Raw genomic sequence first — 25085 nt, 5'->3', positions numbered from 1 at the left:
TAGATGATCATGAAAAATGATGAGCACAATAGTTAGCACTCCAAAAGTACTTAGTGTTAGCTAGTTTCCTCTATCTCTCCCATCTCTTTCTCCTTGTTCTGTCCCCATTCCTCCCTCTTTAGGTTGTTTCACAAAGCTTATTGACCAGAAGATGGTTTCCAAATTCTTTCATTTCTGCTTCCAGCAATGAACTCTTTGCTCATGTGACTATAAGGGAAAAATGTCAGCAAATATCACCTATAGCAATTTTATACTTTTGAGAAGTATGCAGGTATCAAGACTAAAGAAATGGACAACTGTGTGTTTTAGCTGGAAAAAAAAAAAACAGGCAAGTTTGGTATGGAGAAAGGAAATGGGAACTGGCCTTAAATTCTGGTTAAAAAGGGTTCAAACACTTTCCTGCTGGCTCTAGAACACACAGAAAGAGAACTTACTTGGCATTTGTGATTCAGCCCTGTCTTTGGTGGTCTTTGACACCCTTTGACATGCATGGAATACATGGTACCTGATATTAGGAAGTTTGTCTATACAGCCTCCTGGGAAATAAGGCAGGAGGAGAGGAGGTGCACATTTGTACTGAAAAATTCTAGGGCATTGTTTAAGGACTAGACCTGACTCCATATGGAAATCTGCTCTTGAATTTGATATTGCTATCTCCAGTTGTGGTCAGAGTCCTAAGGCACATTGTTTAGGTACCAAGTAACAAAGTTCAATGCCAATCTGAAGAAGTAGACTCCCCTATTTTTGCACAAGCTACTTTGAGGCCCTACAGTCTATGGAAAAAGCATTTCAGCCTGGCTCTTTGAATGCATAAAGAGTACAGGAATGTTGAATGTGGTCCTGAACAAGCAGCCTTGTCCCCATGACACCATTGCAACAACACAAATCAGGCTATGTCATCTGGGATGGTCCACAGACCTAGCTGTCTTGGCTAGGTAGGGATCAGGAGCACATGAGCCAGGGGCAATACTTGAACAGGAGAGAGGACAAATCAGCAAGGCGGGGTGTGCAAATGTAAGCCTGGCAGAGTTTAGTTTAAGGATATTCAGGCAATACTGGAAATGCAGATTTTGGTTCACACACAATATGATTAGCACAATTCTATGATTAGCACAATTGAAAATAGTGTTAAAATTTGCCTAAAGGAGTGCCCTGTCATAAGGTATTTTATTTCCCATTGCCATTAACTTTCTAGAGAGGAATATGACAAATGTTACTGTGTCACAAGTTAGAGAATAAGTCATTTCTCCAAAAAGAAAGATCTAGAGCATTTCAGAAATTGAGAGATATGTATTTGACCAGCCATTAGGTGTGAATGTTCCACAGCAGAGGATCTGGACTCACTCCCTGGTTCCAGCTGCTGACTGGAGGCAGCAGTGATAGCTCGTGTCACCCGCATAGAAGACCTGGATCATGCTCATGTCTCCCGAGTCTGGCCTCAGCCCGGGCCACATGAGGGCATTTTGGAAATGAACCAAATGATGGGAGGATCCTGTCTTCTCTCTCTCTCAAACATGAATAACAACATTTAGTATACAATAAGAGAAGACAAAGAAGAACTGGGATAAATGTGGAAAGAGAATGAGAGCAACCATTTAAAGTGAGATATCCATATAATACGTGTTAAATCACTCACTTTTTTTAGTAAGGATATTCTCTCAAACATAAGGAGTTTTAATGTGATCAGTGGCACCGAATTGAGAAAGTACTTTTTAGCTTATTGAATATTTTAATGGTGTAGTGACATGAGTGACAAAAAATAGCACAATATTCCACAAATGGGTCTCTGCTAGAGGACACTTGCAGCCCTGAAAAAGATAGTAAAACTTCCACAAACATGTAACTTTCGGATTGCCATCTGCTGGCTGTTGCTGTAAGTGACAGTAATAGAACTATAACCTCAAATCCTAATCAAGTTCTACAGGAATAGAAATACTAATTGAACTTCCAACTGGTAGGAAGCAAATAACTTCACTAAGTACTAAAAGCCAAATATGAGATAAATTCTATAAGATGCTTGGGATTCCATCTGATTATTGCTTTGAGCAGGAGACGTTCTTTATGAACTTGCCTCCTAATGGGAATCCTCCCTCCCCAGGGCGTATCCATGACTGCTACTGAAATAGCCCTTGCCACAAGCTATACTTCCAGTTTGTTCAGGCCAGTCAGTCAGTTTCCACAAGCCAATTTCCTCAAGAGTAGTTCTATATTTTTCCTTGGGGAAAGCTGACTTGCTATATTACCTAATCATGCCATGACTTCAGCCATATTCATCTCCAAAAAAATAAATGGCAAGCAGAAGACAAGCGTCATGAGACTTAAGTCGTAAAGGCCATGACGTCAAGAGGAATGAAAGTGCATATCTTAGCTCACAGGCCTTAGGGTGCATTGTGAAGCACACCTAGAACGCTATTCAGATAATTCATTCTTCCAGCAGAAATAATGCTCCCCCTTTGTCATTTCCATAGCATCTTGTTCATATCACAACCACAGTCACTCACTTGAGTCCTAACTGTTTCCACACTAGATTGAGATCTCTTAGAGGACTCTGTGAGATCCCTTTCCCATCCAATTTAAATTTGTACTTTTAGAAGGCAGCACAAGTTTTGGCATTAAGTAGACCCTCAACCAATATTTGTTGCGATCAAAAGGAGGGAGTGACGGAAGTTGAAAAGAAGGACTCCCAATCTTCAGAATTGGTGTTTCTGTTCCCTGCTTCATGTGTTAGCTCCTGAATCACAGTGCTTCAGCTGTCTACCAGACTTTGCAATTTCAATGCTCAGTGGAAAATATGCATCCAGCAATTTCCAAATAGACATTATTGCCTTTGCACCACAAACTATTTTGCTCTGGCTTCTAAACTTTTTAAGGCTACTACCCAGCTGTCTCACAAGTCATGCTCTATTCACTCATTTGTATTAATACCTATATTCAATATGCCTTGTCAATTACTCAGAGTAATTAACACTCCTAGACTAAATGTCTCTCTCTCTCTCTCTCTCCCTTGCCATCCCCCTCTCCCTCCTTCCCTCTCTCTTTCCCCAGTGTCTGCCTTATGCCTTGAGTCCTCCACACCTTTCATGGTGTCTGAAATAATTTCCTAACTGAACCTCATCCTCAGCTCCTACCATCTGTCACCAGAATCATGCCTCTTACAAACATGATCAACTTCCAGACATTGGCTGTAAGACGAAGTCAACTGTGGAACATAGAAGGTGTAATGTTTCCAAAATATATGTTTTTAGATACATATTTCTTGATTCTGTTCCATAGGCCATTGGTTGTAAGTAAGTTTTACTGTCCAACTATATCAATAATTCTCAATTCTGTCTCCCTCTTATGAGTTATATCTTGGCTGCTCTCTGACGACTAAGAATTTTCAAAACCTGGGTGATGTATTTTCCAGCATTTAAGAATTGTACATTTACCTAGACAATGGAAAAATATTCAGACTTTATGCCCTTGTAACACTTTTCTTAGGACAGTTATAAAGCTACAGATAGTGTCTATAACTCTGTGAAAAGTAGGTAGATGTGCCCCTTTGGATACAGGTGGCTCTGTGCCAGGGCATAAGATTTAGGAAAGCAATGTGGGAGCTAGACTTCAGCTCCTTTTAGTTGCTCTGGTCAGATTCCTACGTACAACAAAAAGCCTTCTCCAGATTGGCCATAGAACCTTTCACTGTTATGATTACCCTATTATTATAATTTTCTCCCCCAGCTGGTGACTTCCTACATGAAAAACTGTATTTTCAGGATCTAGCATGTACTAAGCATTGATAAATTTTCTTTTTTTTTTTTTTGCAATGAGGAAATATTCTAAGAGTTATTCTTCTTAGAAATGAAAAGATATTCCAAAACTTATCAGTGCAGATCTGAGGAAGATTTCCAAGGCAGAAAAAATGTGTGCCTACTTGTTCTTACCTGTGTGGTCCTGGGCAAGGAAATTAACTCCTTAATGTCTGAGTTTTCTTACCTATAAATGGCAGATAATAATAGTACTGGCATCAGGGTTGTTATGAAGATTCTATAAGGTGCTTAGAACATTGGCTAGTCTAGGTATGCACCATTAAGTACTGACTATGATTACCAACATAGGAGAACTGAAGGAGGATTCTGATGTGAGTGGTTTCAAGATCAGCAACCAACCAGACAATTTGGGCTAAAGAGTCTTTGTATCTGTATCAGACAACTTTTCATTGCCATAGTGAAATATCTGAAACAAGCTATGTAGAAACAAAAGAGTTTTATTTCAAACCTCATGGTCTAGAAAATTCACAGCCCAAGACCGTGTGGCCCCATTGGGTCGGCCTCTGGTAACAGTGTTCTTAAGGGGAACATTCTGAGACAGCCCAGAGCAGCACCTGACAGCCTAGAGCCTGAGCACCTGTTTGTCTCTACAGAGCCGTCACATACACCCCACTTGCATGCTCCACCTTCAAGCACTGTGTCTGGATTAAGCTTCCTCCATCTAGTACCATTACTGCAAATATCTGGGGACCATACCCTTAACCCGCTGGCCTTAGGGGGACATTCAACATCCAAATGAATATCCAAACCACAGGGCCTTGCTAGGATCCTAACCAGCAGAGCCTTGAGTTTTAAAAGTCTAGAGACAGATACTGAATTTTGAACAAAGATGCTAATGTTAAGTGATGGGAGATATTTTACTTCAGAGAAGAATCATGATTTTTAAAAAATTTGGAAGGAGTTTAGAGGAAATTCAACCTGCTTTTCATAGGGATGGAAGCACTAGAGCCCAAACATGTTAAGTGATCCTTAACATGGGAACTGATGTTTCTCCATGTGGCCTTGACAAATGTTGGGTCTCAAGTTCTCATCTTCCCCGATGCGCAGCCCCCAGTATGTTCCCTTGTATACAGCCGGCATCATCACTGCTCCCATTGATGTTCCCATACAACCCCATAACCTCTGTGCTTATTCTTGTCTCAGCTGATTCAACTACTTCGTAAGCAGCCTTCCCATCCCGGCTTTACTGTTCTACCCTTCCTCGGTGAAGCCTCTGTGCTCAGTCCAAACCTTTCTCTGTGTTTCTACCTCAGTTCAGCACTTAGAAAGGCAAGGGCTCTGGATCCTAACTGCCTGCATTTAAATCCCAGCCCCTCAGTGTGCTTCACTCCTTTCATGCATCAGCTGCTTTACTTTTTTTTAAGATTTACTTATTTTTATTGGAAATCAGATATAGAGAGAGGAGGAGAGACAGAGAGGAAGATCTATCTGTTGATTCACTCCCCAACTGGCTGCAATGGCCAGAGCTAAGCTGATCCAGTCCGAAGCCAGGAACTAGGAGCTTATGTGGGTCAGGGTCCCAAGGCTTTGGGCTGTCCTCGACTGCTTTCCCAGGCCACAAGCAGGGAGCTGGATGGGAAGTGGGGCTGCCGGGATTAGAACCGATGTCCATATGGGATGTGCATGTGTGCGTGAACAAGGCAAGGACTTTAGCTACTAGGCTATTGCACCAGGCCCTTTTCTTTCTGTTTTATATCAAATGAGGGGCATGTTCCAAGACTTGGAGATACTGCTCTCATAAGCTTACATTAAGCAGGAGATTCAAAGAATTAAACCCAAATGCAATCAAACACGTGGAGGATTAACCTGTTGAGCCACTGCGCTGGCCCCTATAATTTTCTTGAGAATCATAACATAGTATAGGAGTTGAGAATAGAGGCTAAGTCAATCCTTTTTTGAATTAACATTGTCTGATGTAACTCCCTTTCATGTTATACTGAAAGTTCTAGACTCCATTAGAAAGTATTTTTTTTTTTAGTTCTATACACCCACGAAAAGCTATTTTTCAAAGTTTTCATCATACACACAAATCAACCTGGAGCTGAGACTAATCATTACAAACGCTCGCAGAGGTTTAGTTAAGAAAAAGAGCTAAGTAATGGCTGTGGAAAAGCCACCATCAGCCCAAAAGTTATCGAAATTTACTCAATGCATTCCTGAAGCGACCTTACTGGACACTGAGCCCGTTCCCTCCAAGTCGGAGAAGAGAGAAATCTCCCTGATTTGTTCCTTCACCTCTCGGCTCAGCTGCCACCCATCCCGATCATCTAGAAAATTCCTTCCGTTTTAAGACTCCCATGCATTTGAATGTCACGGGCTCTCCATGTAGAAGATATTTTTCTTCCCTGAGGGCCTAACTCAATCCTTTGAGAATTAATTCACACCTCACCCTCTTATGAACTCAGTGAATGGTTCCAGGACCTATTCCTCTCTCAGCACACACACACAAACAACAACAAAAAGAAAAAAACCCCTCTCTTCTTTTACACACTCAACCCTGTTTGTTTTTTTTAACTCATATTTATTTGAAAAGAAGAGAGACAGAGACATAGATTTTTCAGCTGCAAATTCATTTTCCAGACTCCCCCAACAGCAGGCTGAACCAAGCAGGAGCTGGGAGCCAGGATCTCAGTCCTGCTCTCCCATGGCTGGGACCCAGGTACTTAAACCAGCCCATGGCATGCATCAGCAGAAAAGCTGGACTGGAGATCAGAGCCAGCACTTGGAACCAGGCACTCCAACAAGAAATGACGACTTCCCAAGTGGCATCTAAGCCACTGTACAAAGTGCCTGCTCCCAGTCCTGTCCATTCGCACCTCATTTGGATGAGGGTGAGGAATATTTATATGCTAGATGACAAGCCTCCTGAGGGCAGGAACTGTATTTATTCCTCTCTTTATGGCCTGCGCTTCTCTGTTAGTTGATGCCAGAGGGAGAGATGGCATGGGTGAACAAACCTCACCTAAAAATCCACAGGCTTGTAACTGCGTTACTCCTGTGTGACTGCAGCAGATCGGCTGAACTGCTTCAACACAGGAAGCCCTATTCTGACAAGGACTCCTTCTAAGAGCTGCAAACAGGATGAAGGGCATTTTCAATAGACTTAATTCCTCAGATTTCCTCCTCACACTACCTGTCTTATTTATCGAGAACAATTAAGTGAAATGAATTTCATCTGAAATAAAATGGCTTATTGACCCTCCTATCTTGGTGCTTCACCACACTTTAAAAGACTTTTATTTATGTAACAATTTAAGTTCAGGAATAAACAGCAAGGACACCCGGGAGAGGCTTGTTTACGTGCTTGTCCACCACGTGGAACGAAGACAGCAGAGTTTACAGTCATGCCATGTAAGTCACTAGAGACCAGATGTGGCTTACAAGGTACCTTGTAACTCATCTCCCTTAAGCAATAAAGCACCCTCCTCCCTACACCTCCCCCCTCCCAATTTTTCTTCTGGCAAAAGTTTGAGAAACTTGCTGCTGTTTTCTATCAGCAGATCCAACAGATGGCTGGCACATGCCTGCTTTGCTAAACAATTGGGCTCTCTGCAGAATTCCTCTTTGATCCACACCACCACAATGCAAAACACCATGGCATACTGGAATCTGAACCTTAAAAGTTTAAAGCTGTGCTTTTGATAGGTGCAACTCCCTTAAAAATTCATGCCCAGAATATGTAAACATATTCACATTCCCACTTGGAAACCAAGGACCAGCGGTCAGAAAGTGAAGCACTTCCTCTATTTGGTGACATAAAACCACTGCTAAGGTATGACAGCCAACTCCAGGAGTGCAAAGGAAGAATGTCACTTGGGCTGTAACGACCAAAACAATCATAACTCCACTAGGAGGATTTGTGCACACTACACTCCCAGAGATTCGAGCAATAATAATAAACGTTACCATAACATCAGGGGTCAAAAGAAGTGTTTAAGGGTGTTGGGCAGGTCCTTTGAAGATGAAGGGAAGTACTTGAATTAAAAGCTGCCTAATATTGTTTTCCTTAGATTTTTGTCAGAGAAGGGAAGGGAAAGAATATTTTAATACACGTCTCTCTAGCTCATCCAGTTCACTGAGAAACTTGAGACCACAAAGTACAGCCAAGTTTAATAGGACCAACGTTACATCATATCAAATGCTGCATTGAGAAAAACGAGCTATCTGGAACATTAGGGGGCATTTTAATGATGTAATAGGATTAGCCAGTGGATTTTACAGAAACATGTCAGTAGAATGATTCTGTTCTTTAAAAATTGGAAAAGTGTGAGTCACTTGTTAGAGAAATGGCCTGCTTTTGATTTCCCATCTTTCCCAGGGTGTATTCCTCACTTTAAAGCTGAATTTGGGTGGTACTGATTGGAACCATTCACAAAAGCACCACTAGCCAAGCAAAGTTCTGAAGCTCATGCATTATTTCATAATATACACTTTCCATGAATTTCATGGAAATTCTCAGACTAAAGACCTTCTGCAGTCCCAGAGTAGCAAACAAAATTTTCCTCTTCCATTTCTATTGCTACGGGAACACTCCAAATTTTTGTTCTTGAACATCTTAAGATTGAGGAAAATGAAGCTACCCCACTGTCAGTGGGTGTAAGAGTTGTGCACACCTCACATGGTCTGAGACCTAGAACTGCTTGGTTTAACTGTCTAGAGCTTGCTTAGTAATCCGAGTGGTGAATTTGAAGTAAATGCTGTTTCGTTATCTTTACCCAGTTAATTTCTATTCCATAGAAACCAAATTCTCCTACACCATTGCCACCCATCTCAGAAATCTGGGTCACAAAAATTCAAGAAACTTGAACAGATAGCTCAGATTAAACCTATTACTACGACTAAAACAAAAATGCAATGTAAAAAGACAGTCTATTAATGAAACACAGGAACCATAGCACTGTAATATATGCAGGTGGTAGAACATACTATCGTCTAAATCAAGTCTGTGTGATGAATGATGACTTACTTTCTGTTTTTTGAACAGCTACATAAAAAAATGTTTTGGATGCATACTAAATTGATTAATATGGAAATTTGCAGCAGTGCCCTAATGTTAAAAATTCAGACTTATGTAACAAAAATTTTCATTAAATTTTTACTTGAAAATCATTAGCTTTAGAAAGGATTATTTTCCAAATAAAATGTTCAATTAGAGCCTAATTTAGAAGCTCAAAAATGGTTGTTTATGGGCCCTGTCTCAAGTTTAGATAAAAGGATAAAGCATGCTTTGCTGGAAAAATATCAACTATTAAAAGTTATACAAAAGCATGAAGGACATTTTCCCCTTTGTTACTAATAATTGCTTTAAGCCTAACCCTCTGATAGAAATGCTTGTCATTTAAAAGTCTTGAGAAGACGTATGAAAGAAAATGTGTATCATTTTGCCTTGCCAGATAAAATGGAGGCAAAGTCATTCATGGAAAATAAAAGTTTTAAAGAGAGAAAAAATTCAGATAGAACAGTTTCGGGCAACATCTTTTTATGCAGAGTTTTGGGGCCTTTCAAAGGAATTTGTAAGGAACAAAGAAGCACAACTAAATTTGCTGGTCTCTGTACTTATGGTAACTCAGGAGGCCATTTATTTCAGCATCTTGTTGAGTGATCTGTAGTGTTAAAATAATACCAATAACAAGGTTTTCTAACAACAGAACACCACACACTTCTAAACTCATTTTCAAACACACATCTAATATCATTTCTAAGAGTGCAAGTTAATACACATTTATTATGAAAGAACCAAAATGTAATAGATGACAAAATAATAATTGTCTACATCTTGGAGGATCGGTGGTTGATCGTGCCAATTTTTTACGTCTGCCAATTATTTTGTAGTTATCATCAAATGGAACACACTATGTTGTAGACTACTTGATTTATCATCTGTGACCGCACATAAATATCTTCACTATCCTCATTACTCTTATTATTCCAGGATCACTGAACCTCCAGGTTGTGTTCATGTTTTTACTTTTATAAACTGCATGGCAAGGAACATCAATAGACATAAATTGTTATTCTTGTCCATGATTATTTCCTTATGAATCTCTGGAAGTAATATTTCCTAGTCAAAGGATCCATACCATGCTTTCGGCCATCAGAATCAAACTGCCCTGCCAAGAAGCTGGCATGCACATCCACAACACAGAAGCATGCACGATTCTGCACATATTTAAAACACCTTTACAGGCTTTGACCCAGTGTGGGCATTTGGCCTAGTGGGGAAGAAGGCCGTGTCCTTATCAGAGCACCAGGGCTCCATTTTGTGACTCCAGGTCCTGGTTTTAGCTTCCCGCCAATCTAGACACCAAGAGGCAGGAGGTGACGCTCTAAGTAGCTGGGCTACTGCCACTCATGTGGGAGATGTAGATGGAGTTACTAGCTACTGGCTTTGGCCTGGCCATCATGGCTATCTAGGGACTAAAACAGCAAACATTCTCTCTCTCTCTCTCTTTCTCCTGCTTCATTTAAAACAAACGTTTCATTAACTTGAAATAGGGGAAATTAATCTCACTGTGTGATTGTTATTTGCTATGTAAAGTAGAATATGAAGAATGTTTAAATTATCCTAAGAACATTTTAGGTTCCTGGGATAATTTTAGATAACGCTTTGGTAATTGGAAGTCAGTAACACCTTACTGCTTTGATTAGGCCTTCAATACTAAAGTTAATTTCACACATATGATGCCAAAAACTGCTTAGATATAAAGTTTAAAGTTTCATCGATAATTACATGTTTTGTTATATATTATCAGAACATCTCAATATTTGAAATCATTTGGATGAAATAAATAGATGGTGGAATGAATTTTTCATGTTTCATATAAATATTCTCATGTGTTTTGGCTTTAGCCATAGATGACTTTCAAAACTTAATTTCTATTGAGCCCATTATTTTTCCTATCTTCAAAATGTCCATGCATTTCAAATATTATGGAGTTACAGTCGCTTAACTTTGGTGATTATAGTGAATCATATCTAAGTAATATTTGAAGGCATTCTGAGGTTGTGCACATGTGGATCTTCGTTGCTTACCACCCTTTCTCCCAAGACGGAGACTAGGTTTCACCTGTGAACATCCATGCAGAGACCACTGAGCCCAGAGAACAAGGCAGTCAGCAGATGCTAACATTGTCTAGCCCATAGGATAATCCATGTGGTAAAAAGTAAAATTATATAGATTGTAGGAATTTCATCTTCATGCCAGTTCCACTGTCTTTTCTCATGCTCTACAAGACATACTTCTTGAGATTGCTTGATCTGTAAATTCATTTTGTATTCAACAATATGCCCATATTTGCAAATATGCTCTATGCTATAGAAAGAGAGGCTATAACATGGAATTGAGGCCTTTGCTTAAAATTGAATTATTCAGAAGACAAACTTATATGCAAAAAGAGGAAACAGAAAAGAAATAATAGAGTTATGCACCTTTTGTGTTTCTTCTACAGTTAGCAAGCCCTCTCAGCTAGCGGAGAGAGACGCCGTTCCAAGTAACTTCTGAAGGTTCTTAGGTATCTGTAAATCTATAAGCCTAAAAATGTCTTGCTAAAAATACAGAATGAACAGTGAGTCTACCTGAGAAGCAGTCAGTTTGGGGTGAAAAGAAAAAGATACCATGATAGCCTGCTTGTTGACTGATTACTGACTTCACTATATCCCAAATTTAATTATCCATAGAACATTGATAAAGTGGGAATTATAGGAAAAAGGAATAATCTTCTATTGAGCACTAACAGGATCAGTGGACCTATCTGCAAAATGGGGTCACTGGATGAGATGACCTTCCTATTCTAAACTTTCCTGAGTGCAAAATGTCAACTCATTCTCTCTTTCTCTCTCTCTCTCTCTCTCTCTCTCTCTCTCTCATACAGCAATGGAAGCATCTAGTGTCTCTCTATGTCAGAAGAGAGAAAGGAAACAGAAGGAACTTGGGGAGATGTGGGGGTGGGGGAGAGACGGCCATAAAGAGCCATGCTCATACTGTAACAGGTAATTAGAGGGGCCCACAGTGGTCTCTCAGTTTAAAACAGTTACTTTTTATGAAGTGTTTTCTGAATCACATTTTTGTTGAAATAGCCATTTAAGCAATTTTAGAATAAGAAAGACCCTGAAAGTATGATTTTAATTATAATTGTAATGATTTTCATAGTAGACACATTTTACCACCTAATGAACAAAAGAATTTACTACTTACCATTTGTTCTCTATAGAAAATTGTCCAATTTAACAGAAATTAAAGCCTCATAAGCACTTTATTCCTCTATTCTTTTCAAAATTAGAAACCATTAATATAATACTGAATATGTACAAAACATAAAAGTACTAACATGCTAAGGAATAAAATGAATGTCTTTTCAAAAAAACACATTGCAGTTTTCCATTTCCATGATAAAGCTTTTAAAACGGTAATTTTAAAAAGTCACTATGCTGTAACAGTTTACAACATTCTTACAGGACACCTTTGAGGCTATGAATTGCTGCCAGAAATGTACAGCATTCAGATTCCAATGAGTAACATTTTACATACCAAGTTTTTAAAATGCGCTATATGAAAAAATACATGTAGACTATACAATGTATTGTGAAGTATAAATAATGTAGCAAGTGGTTAGTACATGCTAAGGGGGGGAGGGGAGAATCTTTTATGTATTATTCTCAAGTTTAACATCAAGGATCACTGAAATACAATGTTGTTCATGTTTGAGGTCCACAGTCTGTATATTTCTAGTAACCTCACAATACTGAACATTACCAAAATAGTGAGCCTGGGCACATAACATTTTGAGAGTCTTTATGTGTGACAACCTTAAACAAATGGGAATGAATCTTTTATTTGCTTTGACAATCATTAAAGGTACTCCTAAAAATTGTTAAATATCCCAGACTATGTGGCAGTGGAAATGTTAAAGGATTATTTCCTCGCTGTTTCTGGTTATCAGAACTTACCTGGCCAGCAGCTTGCCAGGTGAAATTCATGGAGTGGATATTGACAGGAATAGCAGGCATTCTCTGCTGTGCTTTTCTGAAATCATGTGTAAAGGGGGCCATTTTCCCCTCGGAAACAATCAGGATATCCTCTTCAAACCCTGTTTGAAAAATAATAACAAAACTATCAAACCAAGAGGACTTGAACAAATCCAAATCAGAAGTCTCACTCAAAGAGATAACCAAGGAAGTTAGTAGGGTCATTTCTTCTCACAAAGCACCAGCCTTTGGTATCAACAACGCCCCTGGGATGAAGGTTCCTCCGCATATGGTGCCGAAGGACACACGCTTCCAGGAAAAGGAATGGACCTGCAGTTAACAAGTGCTGCGAACGCCCACACACGCAGGTTGCAAAGATTATCAACAGAATGGCCAGAACGTTCGTTCGGATTCTTGGGGAAAAAAGTTTGTGACCTTTCAGGTGGAAAATACGCATAACTAATTAACAGGAGGCGTGATCTTCCTTGAGAATTAAGTTTGAAAACATACCAAACGCATGCCTCCCGCCTTCTGAAGGGGATAAAGCGAGGGCGCAGGCAGGGGATAGCGCTGGACGCTTACCTATGAGCACTCTGGCCTGGTGAGCATCTATCCACAGGTACAGGCTCTCCTCCCGCGGCTGCCCGGTCTCCGCGCGCAGCACCAGCAGGCACGGGAGGATGCTCCAAAGCCGGAGAGCAGCAGCAGAGAGAGGGCTTCTCCGAGCCATGCTGCTCCGGACCTCCAGGCTCGCTGGCGAAACTCCCGCCGCACCTCCCCAACCTACGGCCCTCAAGTTCTCCGCTCCGCTTCAGGGGCCTCCGGCCGCGCTAGTAGACGGCTGGCTGGACGTGTAGCTTCCCGGCTCGGGTGCGAAGGTTCGAGCCGCGCAGGACTAGAGGGTCTAGGAGGGAGACGGGGAGGCAGAGACGCGAGCCAGGCAAAGCTGAGGATGCCAGCACTCGCAGGGTCCAATGCAGCTGGGGAGGCAGAGCGGGAAGGGCTGGCACTGGCGAGGTGCGAGCCAGGAGTGGGGCCAGCGAGGCGGAGACGGGGGACGCGTGGGGCGGAGCCGCGGGGCACCGGGGCGGATCGCGCGCCAAATGGGGGCGCACTCAATGAGGGGCGCTCAGAGGGATCCCCGCCATGAATGCAGTCGCCGGGCGAGACTGAGCGCTAAGGGTGGTGACAATGATGGTAATGCTGGCGATGATGGTGCTGACAGCCCCCCACCTTTCCACCCACACACTAGCTGAAGGTGCACATTTCCCTTCCTCTGCCTTTCCGCTACCACCAGCCCTCTCTGTTTGCCCGCCTTCTCTGTTCCTTGCTGCGCTGACATCTTGAAACTTCCATTCGGTTTAAACTGAGACTCAACTTGTGCGGCCATGCTGATCGCAGGCGCTCCACTAGACGATCGTACATTCTGCACCTGCCTGACCTGCCAGCCTACCAGGGAACCGCACAGGTAACCCCGCCAGGGAGTTCCATGGGCCCTTAATGACACCTGTGCCTATCCCCATCCCTGTGGTAGGGCTTGAACATCTTGAGATTTGCCTCTATTTTACAAAGTTGGAGCGAATCTACCTGTAAGATGCGAACCCCAGCAGAAAGGACTTATTTCTATCTCATGTCTAATTCCCTTGGATATGCAAAGAAACAAGCAAAAGATTTTCCAAGAATTTATAAAGTTTGTGGATTCAGCAAAGGTTGGTTCGCTTCTCTTTGTCTTTATTGCTCAGATACAGGGTCAGATACCCCAAGGATTTAGTGTTTGAGGCGGTGCTGGTATTTCATTGATATCTCACATCAAGGGAGATGATGGTGATGATGATGGAAGATAGCTAGACAGATGAATCACAAACAGAAACAACAAAAGATAAGCTGAATGTGTGCTTGCATTAAGGGAAATAAATCTTAGGTCATGTGAAGTTACTAAAAAGAACGGAACTTACGTAGTCCTGAAATAGTTCCAGCTATTTGATTGGGGAAGAGAGGAAATTTAGACAAGAAACTTGTCAAAGTATGATTTGAACTTGCGGTGTCTCAATTTTCTAAAGAGTTTCTACTTTAAGTACTTACGTAACCCTCACAACTCTGTGATGTGGGTACTATTGTTAGTCCCATTCCTAACAGGGGCGTAGGGCTCCGAAACTACCGAAGCTGACGGTATTCAGTTGCTATGTGACAGGCAGGGTTCAAATTCCAGGCACTCAGATTCCAGCACACATTCCTTCAGCGCTATACCTCACACTGAAGGCAAGGCACAGTTAGGAATGTTTGCATCTGCTGTTTCACAACCATTCTGCCTTTAAAATGAAAAGATTCAAAATAAATAAAAATATCCGGTTCTTTTCCAACATTCCGATTTTATCTCAGAAAGGATTCATTTGTACAATATATTCATACAATAGGCAGCCCTGAGGATACTGGAGCATTGCAAGACTAATGGCACTGAGTCGGAGAGCTCACAGCACGATAGACCTGGTCCTGAACTTGGGAGTGTATAGTTTTATTGAAGACTTCCCCTTTAGTAATGTTCAGATTCCATTGCTTTTGGTGCAAGCCCGCCCTCTACAGGTTGTTCTAATCAAGTACGGATGAAGAAACCCCTTTTGTACTGTAGACTTTCCGGGAAGAGCAAAGGTTCTTCAGGTTGGCTTCCTCAGAGAGCGGCCCTAAGAAGCAGGTGAACTTGCTGTTGATGGTGGTGCTGCACTTTCTTCCTGTAAGGACATTTGACCCCTTACAGGATGGCTGGCTGTTCCTTCTTCCCAACAGAGGATACTTAGAAAAGTTAGATTTTGTTATATATAGAAAACTGCTATTTTAAAATTTCAGACTTAAGCTATTTGGATTTTTTTAAAATTTTGTTTATTTGAGAGACAGAAAGAGAGGGAGGAGAGAGAGAGAGAGAGCGAGCGCCTAGCTACTTAATCCATCCTTAAATGTCTTCAATGACCTGCCTTGGGCTGGGGCTGAAGCTAGGGGTCAGGAACTCAATTATTGCTTCCCACGTGGCTGGCAGTTACCCAAATACAGGGGCCATCACTTCTGTCTTTCCAGGCACACATAAACAAGGTGCTGGAGCCTGGAATCGAACCAAGGTATTGATAAGTGTGACAGGAGCATATCAATTGCTAGCCTAAATGCCCCTTCTTGTTCTTTTGGCTTCCAAAGGAGAGGAAGGAATATACTTTGGGTGGTTCAATAGTCAGTTATTTTTAAAGTAATAGAGAATGCCTTTGTATGGGAAAGTCTATCTAACACCTGGTAAAGAGTAGCCTCGCTTTTAAAATTTAAAATAGAGTTGTGGTTTAAAATGTCAACATTTATTTACAGATGGCTAAGTATTTGGGAACAATGTATTAGGAGGTATTACAAATTAACTTCATTCCATCTGAAAATTCTATATTTTAAGGTCTAGTCCATAAAGCTTCCTTTGCTAGCTTGGCTTCACCAATTATGCTTTTAACTTCATTTACCTATTCATGAACTCAGCAAAGGTCTATTAAACGTCTATTATGTGCAGCACACTGACCTAAAAACTACAGGGAAAAACAAAACATGCAGGCCCGAGAGAGCACTGGGGCGACAACAAGGATAATACAAGCACTCAGTCATAATATAAAGCAGAAGGTAGTAACTGTTGACAAGACAGAAAGTCTGAAAGCTCAAAGAAATTCATATTTGGAATTCTGGTCTTTTTTTTTTTTTAATTTATTCCAAACACATTTACAAGTGTCTGATATATGTACTGTACAAGCACAAAGAAAATCAAGGTGAGCCAAATAAGAGCTTGAAGAGCTCTCAAACAAGGCAGGGTTGGGTACGAACAAAAGAGGGCTGAACGCCATAGCACAGGGTATTTGGGCCTGCACTCTGGATTCTGGAAGACTTTCCTACAATAGAGAGTCCTGGAGCAGTCTTAAGGTCAAGGGGCAATGCACATGCTAGCAAGTGGGACAAGGACAGTCACGTTTAGAGACCAGGGAGGACAGGGCAAAGAGACAAGAGAAAGAATCGTATCAGACAGGGCTTGCAGTTGCAATGCCGATCTGCAGGATGATGAGCCGCAGTGGGAAAGGCAGGTGTCCTGTTTGGAGAGGGGGAGCAGCAGACCCCCCTGTAACACATTGCCCTGGAAAGGGAGCTCCAGGAGAGTAACTGAAAAGAGCAGGTTGTCAAGCATCATGCTCAGGGCAGTCTTTTTACATCTGTCTCCATCTGTCTTCAAGTATGTGCACATAAAGTTCAGGGAAAATGTTTTTTATCAGAAAAGTGTATATTGACTTCACACAATTTTATACCAATGCAAACTTACCTTTGAATTCCATTTTCAATGAACCTTTCTTTTGGAATACCCTTGTATGTGTATAATCTGTACATAAATAATGATGCATGGACTACATTTACCTAATTTACATTTATATCTACTTATATAATGTAGAAAGTAGTTCTCTATGGGGGGTAGGAATAGGGATAATGAATCTATATTCCTGTTATGCAGAAATATTTCCTCATTTCTAATGAGCACCTCTTATGACTTAAAACCATTTTAAGAGTAGAAATTTAAAAAAGGTTTCTCCTTTGCTGTTTCTTTCTCCTAAAGTAGGCAGCTGTCACCTCCCTGGGCCTCTTGCTATGCTGTTGGCATACTGTTTCACATAAGAACTGCATTTCACATTACACAAAGCACATGACAGCTCATTACGGAAGCACAGCTTAGCTCAAACATTCCTCGCCATCCCAGGCGACACCCTTGTTCTTCTTTGCTCACATGACGGCATTGCCAAGCAACCTAGGGTATCTTGTCTCCTGCAAACCATATTCATTGTTTCGTGTTCATCCATGCTGTTTCATCTTATGACAAGTTACAAAGGGGGAAAAAAGATGAACATTTTCATTGTCCAATATTGGAGGACTTAAAAAATAAATTAAAATTCCTTCATATTGAACCATTAATCTGGTGTTCTGTCATATATGTCCCAGTGTAGTTCTATCTCCACAGTGAGAATAATGGACAATTATCTATCACTCCTAGAACTTTAACAAATCATTCATTTCAAAATACACAGTTAGTTGCAAGTAAATTTTATTCAATGTTTTTAAATATTCTAAACATAAAAATCAATGTTTTTTTAAGACATGAGTTGTTAACTGCAAAAGAGAAATGTTAACTTTAACGATATTAAAATTAGAAGCTTTATTTGTTGAAAGAAAGCATTGAAAGCGAAAGCCATAGAATGAAACAAAATAGAGTACATGGATGTATAAGACTGTTATATAAACATATTACAAATTTCTGAAAATCCACTGAAAAGATAAACAATCCAGTAGAAAAAAATAATAAAAGTATTACATAGGAGTTTGTGAAAAAAAAGCATAACTACATGGCAAATTAATGTATGAAGTACCCACTTAATTAGTCACCTGTAAAATGTGAAGAACTGGGAAAACCACTTCAGACCCAACAGAATGAAAAGGAGGAGCTAAGAATCTTAAACAAGAGAGTCTTTCGATTGCTGGTGGAAGTATAAACATTTGAGCTCATCTATTCCAATCCTTGGTATAAACTGAGGGGAAAAAAATTGTGTACTGATTCATCCACAGACATATTTATGAAGATTCTGTTACCAATGGCTCCCTAATGGACACAATCCAAATACCCATTGGCAGAAATAAAGAAATTACTTGTTTCCAAATGAGATGACTCTCACAAAACATAGCTAAATCAGACAATGAATGCATCTGTATGATTCAATAGTTTAAAAATCCCAAAACAGAAAAAGCTAGTCAGTGATATTAGAAGTCAAGGGTGTAATTAATCATCTTGGGAGATTGGCAGTGATCAGAAAGGCCATAAAAAAAGCTTCAGACTTATTGGTAATATTTTAATTCTTGGTCTGGATTTGACCACTTTTGAACTTTGAAAATTTGCTAAATTTTATACTTTAAAAGCATTGGAAAATATATTAATTTTATGTTTAAAAAACATATTAAATAGCTTTCTAGAGAGAAGAAAAGGTGAGAACCACCCTTGGATCAAGCCAAAACCAGGTCCCTGCTTCCCTGGGCCCTAGGCCAACTTCCTGCTTTTGCCACCAGGCCCAAGAGAAAGAATGGAGGCATTCTGAATAAGACAAAGCCAAGGTGAAGGATAACTGCAGGGACCTTCAAAGTTGTCTGCGGAACCTGCTTCTCCAAAGCCAAAACCCGAGTCTAAAACACATCCTATAGAGGAGGGAGTGAAGGTCGCCAATGGAGAAAAGGCAAGAAGAGCTGATGCTGGCAAGGATGGGGACAGCCACTCCTAAATGCCCATTGAAAGAGGACTGCATAAAGAAACTGTGGTACATCTACTCTATGGAAAACTACTCAGCTAGTAAAAACCGAAATTCTACCATTTACAACAAAGTGATCCCAACTGGAGACCATTATGCTCAACAAAATGAGCCAACACCAAAAGGATAAATTTGATATGTTTATTCTGATATAGGATAAGCTCCATCTAAATTAGAAAGCAAAAAACAAAAAGATAACGAAAGTAAATATGTGAGCCATTGTTATCTCACAAATGAACGATATAATGGACACCAGAGTACTAGAGGGCTCTGCCTGTATTTCTTCAGATTAGTGACTGCCAGTCCTCAACTTCTGGGATGGCTGTCACTTACTATGTGAGATCTGGATAAGGAGCTCACTATATCCTGTAATTCTAGTGCAAAGACTAATTAAAGGTGATATGTTCTTCAGAGTCATCAGAACACAACCATGGGACTTAAGGCAGACCATGTCTACATTCCACTGCTCCAGATCCACACCCATCAGTGCAGTCTTCAGCATAAACCCCATCCTCCCTACACAAGGTCCCCCTAACATCTCCCAGGGATGCAACCTGGATTATCAATGCTAGAAGGCACAACTTTGCTGACATAGACACAGCAAGACTTGGGGAAAATCTCATCCACATCACACAGTCTGAAGGCCATAGCTATTGGCACTTGACAAACTCCAGCTTTACTTGGCCTCACCTAATGGGACAATGAAACAGCTCCTTTGTGTCCCATAGCACCTTCTGCGCTACAGCTACTAGGAATTTTACTGTGATGGACAACAAGTTTTCTGGAGGACTACAGACTCACAGTTTTGTAAGTTGACCTATATTTCAGAACCACACTACTACTTCCAGCAACTTTCGTGCACTAAAGAGCTATGGTACCCATAGACACTGCTGATACCAATTGTCACTGAAGCAATTAATTACTCCAGGGTTCCATTGCTGTGCTCCCCTAGAACCAAAGCCAAAGCACCAATCCAAGTGACACCTGACATTCCAACTAAACAAAAAAATTGTTTTCCAATGGAAATTAATCTTTAAAAGGAATGAACAATGGCCTGGTGCCCATATGTCATCCCAGCACGATCAAGGCAAGGACTTTAGCTGCTAGGCCACCGCGCCGGGCCCAGGATAGCACGTTTAAGCCAGCAATTCTGGGAAAGTTGGACATCCACCTGCAGAAGACTCCTTTCTCTCAAAATGCACAAAAGGTGCATTAAAGAGCTGATGTGAAAAAAACTTGAAAACTATTAGAAGAAAACATGGAAAAGTGCTACATGACATTAAAATGACCAGGGTTTTGTGGATCCCATCTAGTGAGGTGATTGTGTGATTTTAAAATCATTCTTTCCATTTGCATGGCATTTCCCTTTGTTGATTTGCATATGTTGAATCATCTCTGTATCCCTCCCCCAAAGTTACCATATGATCATGGTATCTGATTCTCTTGATATGCAATCAATTTGGTCTGCCAGTATTTTTTTGTAATGAATTCATAGCAATGAATGAACTATAAGCCAGTCAAGGTGAGCAAGTTATTGGCAATTAGGATTAAAAATCTAGGTCACTTAATTCTAATGACCATTTTACAACACCACACTACCCACTTGTTTTGTGCTATTAAGTGGAATAATGCTGTAGATTTTTAAAGTTTTTCCATTAGTTGCTGGTATTATGCTTCTAAAATAGGTCGTACTCACAACATAGTGCCACCTGAGTTTCCTAAGAAAACAAAAGTGAAAGTGGTTTCCTTAGTAAAATCACCGTTCAGATTGTGAAAAGAAAAGTGAACTGCAATGTCACTTCTATTGAAAGAAAATGCAAGTCTCCTGCATATTTATAAGGTGTTTACAATGAGTCAGTGTTTTGGATAGGGTGTTAAAGTTTTTGTGCCACCATTTATAGTGTATTTTGTAGCCTTTTCAAACTGCTTTGGGAAATTTTGACACATAGAAATGTTTAATTCACTTATTGTAGGCAATTAAAATAGTTAAGGAGTGAACATTTGCTAATAAAATACCTTAATTGGGTTAATATTCAAGAATAGGTGTCAAAATGATGAACTAATAGCTCTTTAAATTTTTTGCCAGTTATTCAACCAATTAAACTACACAAATAACCAGCAAGAATATAACATTTAAATAACCATTAATTAATAGCTGTGCAAGAACCTGTAACTTAGATCCAGTGTGCTTGGCTTTCTGGGACCACAAACATATAAATGTCTGTTTAATAAATTTGCTGCACAGTAATTGATAGTGAAATTGAGTGTGAATTCAAATATTTTAAAGTCAGAATGTACCTTTATTGATTATAAACTGAACTGTGGATCTGAAGGCAAGATGAAGGTTATTCATACATACTGCACATTCTAGCACTTGCAGCCCAAAATCAATCTTGGAACTCCTATTTCAGTCACTCACGACTGAGTTTTCAAATATATCTAGGAGAACTGGGATTAGCATAGATATATAAATGAAATAAGACTGACATGAATAGTAGTAAGGTAATTGTTGAAGTGGATACTTGCAATGTTAGATATATTGAAATAACTGATACTGGCTTGTCTTCCCATTATTAACAATTAGAAGAAATACAAGAGACATTTGCCTTAAGGCACTGAACCAGGCGGTGAGAGACGATACAAAAACACTTGAAATCTGATGCTTGACTTGGTTTTTGTTTGTTTTGTAAGGCACATGAGGAAATCCAAGAGCAAGGCAGTTTCTGAGAAAGATTAGGGATGCTGAGCAGCTGGAATTGTGGACCCCAACAGACTTAGAGCAGAGAGCTGTGTTAAAAACAAACAAAACAAGGACAAGAGCCAAGAGAGCAGATCTGCACAGCTGCACAAATGTTCCCTTTTTGTCTGTTTTTTAATACTCACCTGAAAATTCATACAAGAAAGTTTCATAAAGCTGGCGAAAGATCTACTGAGATCCTCTGAGCTAAGATGTTCTCACAGATACCCTCCCCCCTGCAGACCATGGAGAGGTTTCAATTCAGACCTTGTTGAATGCCAGAGATAGTTGGTGGAGACTCCGGAGGAAAATCCCACCAAGCTTACTAAGACAATTCAAAAGGATCAAGCAAGGATCAATGTCCTTGCAAGCAAGATTCAGACATTTCAGAGAAAAAGAAAATCCCTGAATGTAAGCCAAAAATTCTTAATGTCCAGCATACAACTCTGAAACCTGCTAGGCTCGTGAGAAAACAGCAAAGAAGCAATACATAAACTAGAAAAAGGCGGAGAAGTTATAGAAATGATGGACTTCATGGAAAAGGATTTTTTTGAATATGCACCTTCAAATATATTCAAGGAGTTAAGAGAAAGAAGAAAATCATGAATTCAGAGGCGGTAAATTAAAAATGAGACAATAGAACTTCTGTATTGAAAAATGCAATATCAAAATTAACAATACATTGAATGGGCTTAAGAGTAGATTAGATGTTATATAAGAAAACATCAATGAACTTGGAAATATGAGAAATTATCCTAATTGAAGCTCAGAGGAGAAAAAAATTCTATAAAATAATAGAAACTCAGTGGACTGTGGGATAATGTTAAGCAGACTTTCACATTTGAAACTAGAATTCTAGGGAAAGAGAGGGTAGGAATGCAGAAAAATATGTTGGAAAAATGTCTGAAATACTTAAACTTTAGACAAAAAGTATAACACCCTCATCCAAGAAGCTCAAGGAACCCCCTCCACAACAAGTTAAACACTAAAGTACAGGATGCCAAAGTACATCTGAGTCAGATTGCTTAAAAACAAGCCATAAAGAGAAAAATCTTAAAAACAACCAGAGAATAGAACACCACGTTTACAGGGACAAAGCTTAAGAATATGGCTATAATAAAATGAACTTGATAATGCTAGAATTCTATATCCAACAAAAATATTCTGTAATGAACATGAAACAAAACTTTTGAAAAAGAAGTTGAAAAAAATTGTCACCAGAATAATTGTATTATAAGAAATATGAAAGGAAGTTATTGAGGTTAGAGAGGAAATCTATACCAGATGGAAATCAAAAATGCTAAATATGTGGATAAACATAAAATTATCCTTTCTCTTTTCAAAATTTGTTTAAACATAATTGACTAAAAGCTAATGACAATATATTGTGAGTTTTATAATCATAAATGTAAAATATATGAAAACATCAGCACAAAGAACATGAAGAAAATAAAAGTGTACGGTTGTAATGTTCTTTGTTACATGTAAAGCAGTACAACACTATTTGAAAATAAATTTGTTAAGGATGAAAATCATGAATCCTGTTAAAAACACCAAAAAATAAAACAAAGCTAAGAATGGTGATAAAATGGAAGCCTGCAAATATTCAACTAACATAATAGGGATTAAGTAGGACATTTAAAAATTCAGCTAATATAAAAGAGAAGGGAAACAAGAAACAGAACAAATATATCATTAGAAAACAAATAGTAAAATGGAAGTCTTAAAGTTAACCAGGAGTAGGCTTTTGGACCACGGCAGTTAAAATTCTTGAAAACCATACAGGCTGCCGTGGTCCCAAAACCCAGCTCTGCTGCCACGTCTGGGGGCAGGGAGAGGCAGCTCAGGTATTAACATTCCTGCCACCTACGCGGGAGGCGTGGATTCAGCTCCTGCCACCTGCTTCAGCCTGCTCAGTCTTAGCCATAACAGGCATGGGGGAAATGAACCACAAAATGCAAACTCTCTTTCCATCTCTAAAATGTAAAATTAACCTTATTATTAATTACATCTATCATAAATGTCTGAATTTTTCATTTTAAAAACAGAGGTTTTCAGAATGCATTTTTTAAAAGGAAGACTCAATGATGCTTTCTATGAGAAAAAGTGCATTTTAAATATGAAAACTAAAGTAGGTTAAAAGTAAAGGGATGCAAAAAACATGCCAAGCAAATGCTGCTCATAAGAAAAGTGTTGTGCATTTTACAAAGTTGGCTTTAGGACAGCAACTGTTAGTAGAGATAATAGCTGAAACAGGGTGAGTATATATGGCAATTGATTATATTATTTTGCTCTGATTTCATATATGATTGGCATTTAAAATATTTAATTTTAATTAGTTATTAAAACAGATTCAATGTAGATTTGCAACTCCCTCCCCTGCCTCACTCTCTTTCACCATCCGTCGTTCTCCCTGTCATTTTACAGTTTTTGAGAGAACATATTTTAAACTTATATTACAGTAAAAAAAAGCTTTATACTTCACTGAATAAGTTTAACAAGCAAAAGACCTTAATTCAATGGAAATATACACAATGGCTATGAATAATAATTGAATGGAAAAATGACCATTTTAAAATCATTGCAGACCATAACATACAGTAAAATAGCATTCTTAAACCTTGGTTTGACAAAGGCATAAAACAAAGTCTTACAAAATTATAACTGAAGCAATATTGATACACACAGACATATTTATTTGAAAGGTGATTGCAGAGAGGGAAAGAGAGAGAAATTTTCCATCTGCTTGTTCACTCCGCGAGTGGCTGAGTTTCTGAGAATACAGCAGTGAACAAAATGGACAGAAGCTTTGCCTAAGGTACTTAGTTTTGGGAAAAGTGGACACTGAGAGATTAGAGAGGGAGAGACAGAAACAGAGAACTAGAGCTGGATCATCACAGATGCACAAAACTAAGATAGCAGATGGTGATGAATGCTACTGATCAATGATAAGCAGAAAATGGGGACAGATAGGAAGTATCAAGTATCGGACTAGGGTGGAGGAAGGTATGACTGAAAATGGGGGAGACAATGAACCCCTAATGCAAAGGAAACGAGGGAGCAAGACAGTGACTGTCAGAGAGAATATTAGATAGAACACTGGATGCAAAGGCTTTGAGTTGAGTGTTGGCCCAGCGCATTGGAAAAATCAGTAAGGAGCCATTGTGGCTGGAGTGAAACGAGGGAAAGGGAAAGGGTTGTACAGGAGGAGTGGGTGTGCACAGCAGAGAA

The 25085-nt window shown here is 39.7% G+C and overlaps 1 protein-coding gene across 1 annotated transcript in view; it reads right to left on the bottom strand.

Moving 5' to 3' along the window:
• The window catches only part of WIF1 (WNT inhibitory factor 1), a 60792-nt gene extending 47153 nt beyond the window's left edge, over nt 1-13639 (bottom strand). The window contains exons 1-2 of the mRNA XM_040990096.1: nt 13356-13639; nt 12756-12895 (exon numbers count right to left, since the gene is read on the bottom strand). Coding sequence (XP_040846030.1) covers nt 12756-12895; nt 13356-13503 — 288 coding nt within the window. The 5' untranslated portion in view covers nt 13504-13639. The remainder of the gene's footprint in view (nt 1-12755; nt 12896-13355) is intronic.
• Between the last annotated feature and the right edge of the window lie 11446 nt (nt 13640-25085).

Source organism: Ochotona curzoniae, unplaced genomic scaffold (genome assembly GCF_017591425.1).
Source record: "Ochotona curzoniae isolate NIBS_2020 unplaced genomic scaffold, NIBS_Ocur_1.0 contig_1014, whole genome shotgun sequence".
In the NCBI taxonomy this organism is placed as follows: domain Eukaryota; kingdom Metazoa; phylum Chordata; class Mammalia; order Lagomorpha; family Ochotonidae; genus Ochotona; species Ochotona curzoniae.
The sequence above is the reverse complement of the archived record's forward strand: the minus strand, read 5'-3'. Positions and strand labels throughout refer to the sequence as shown.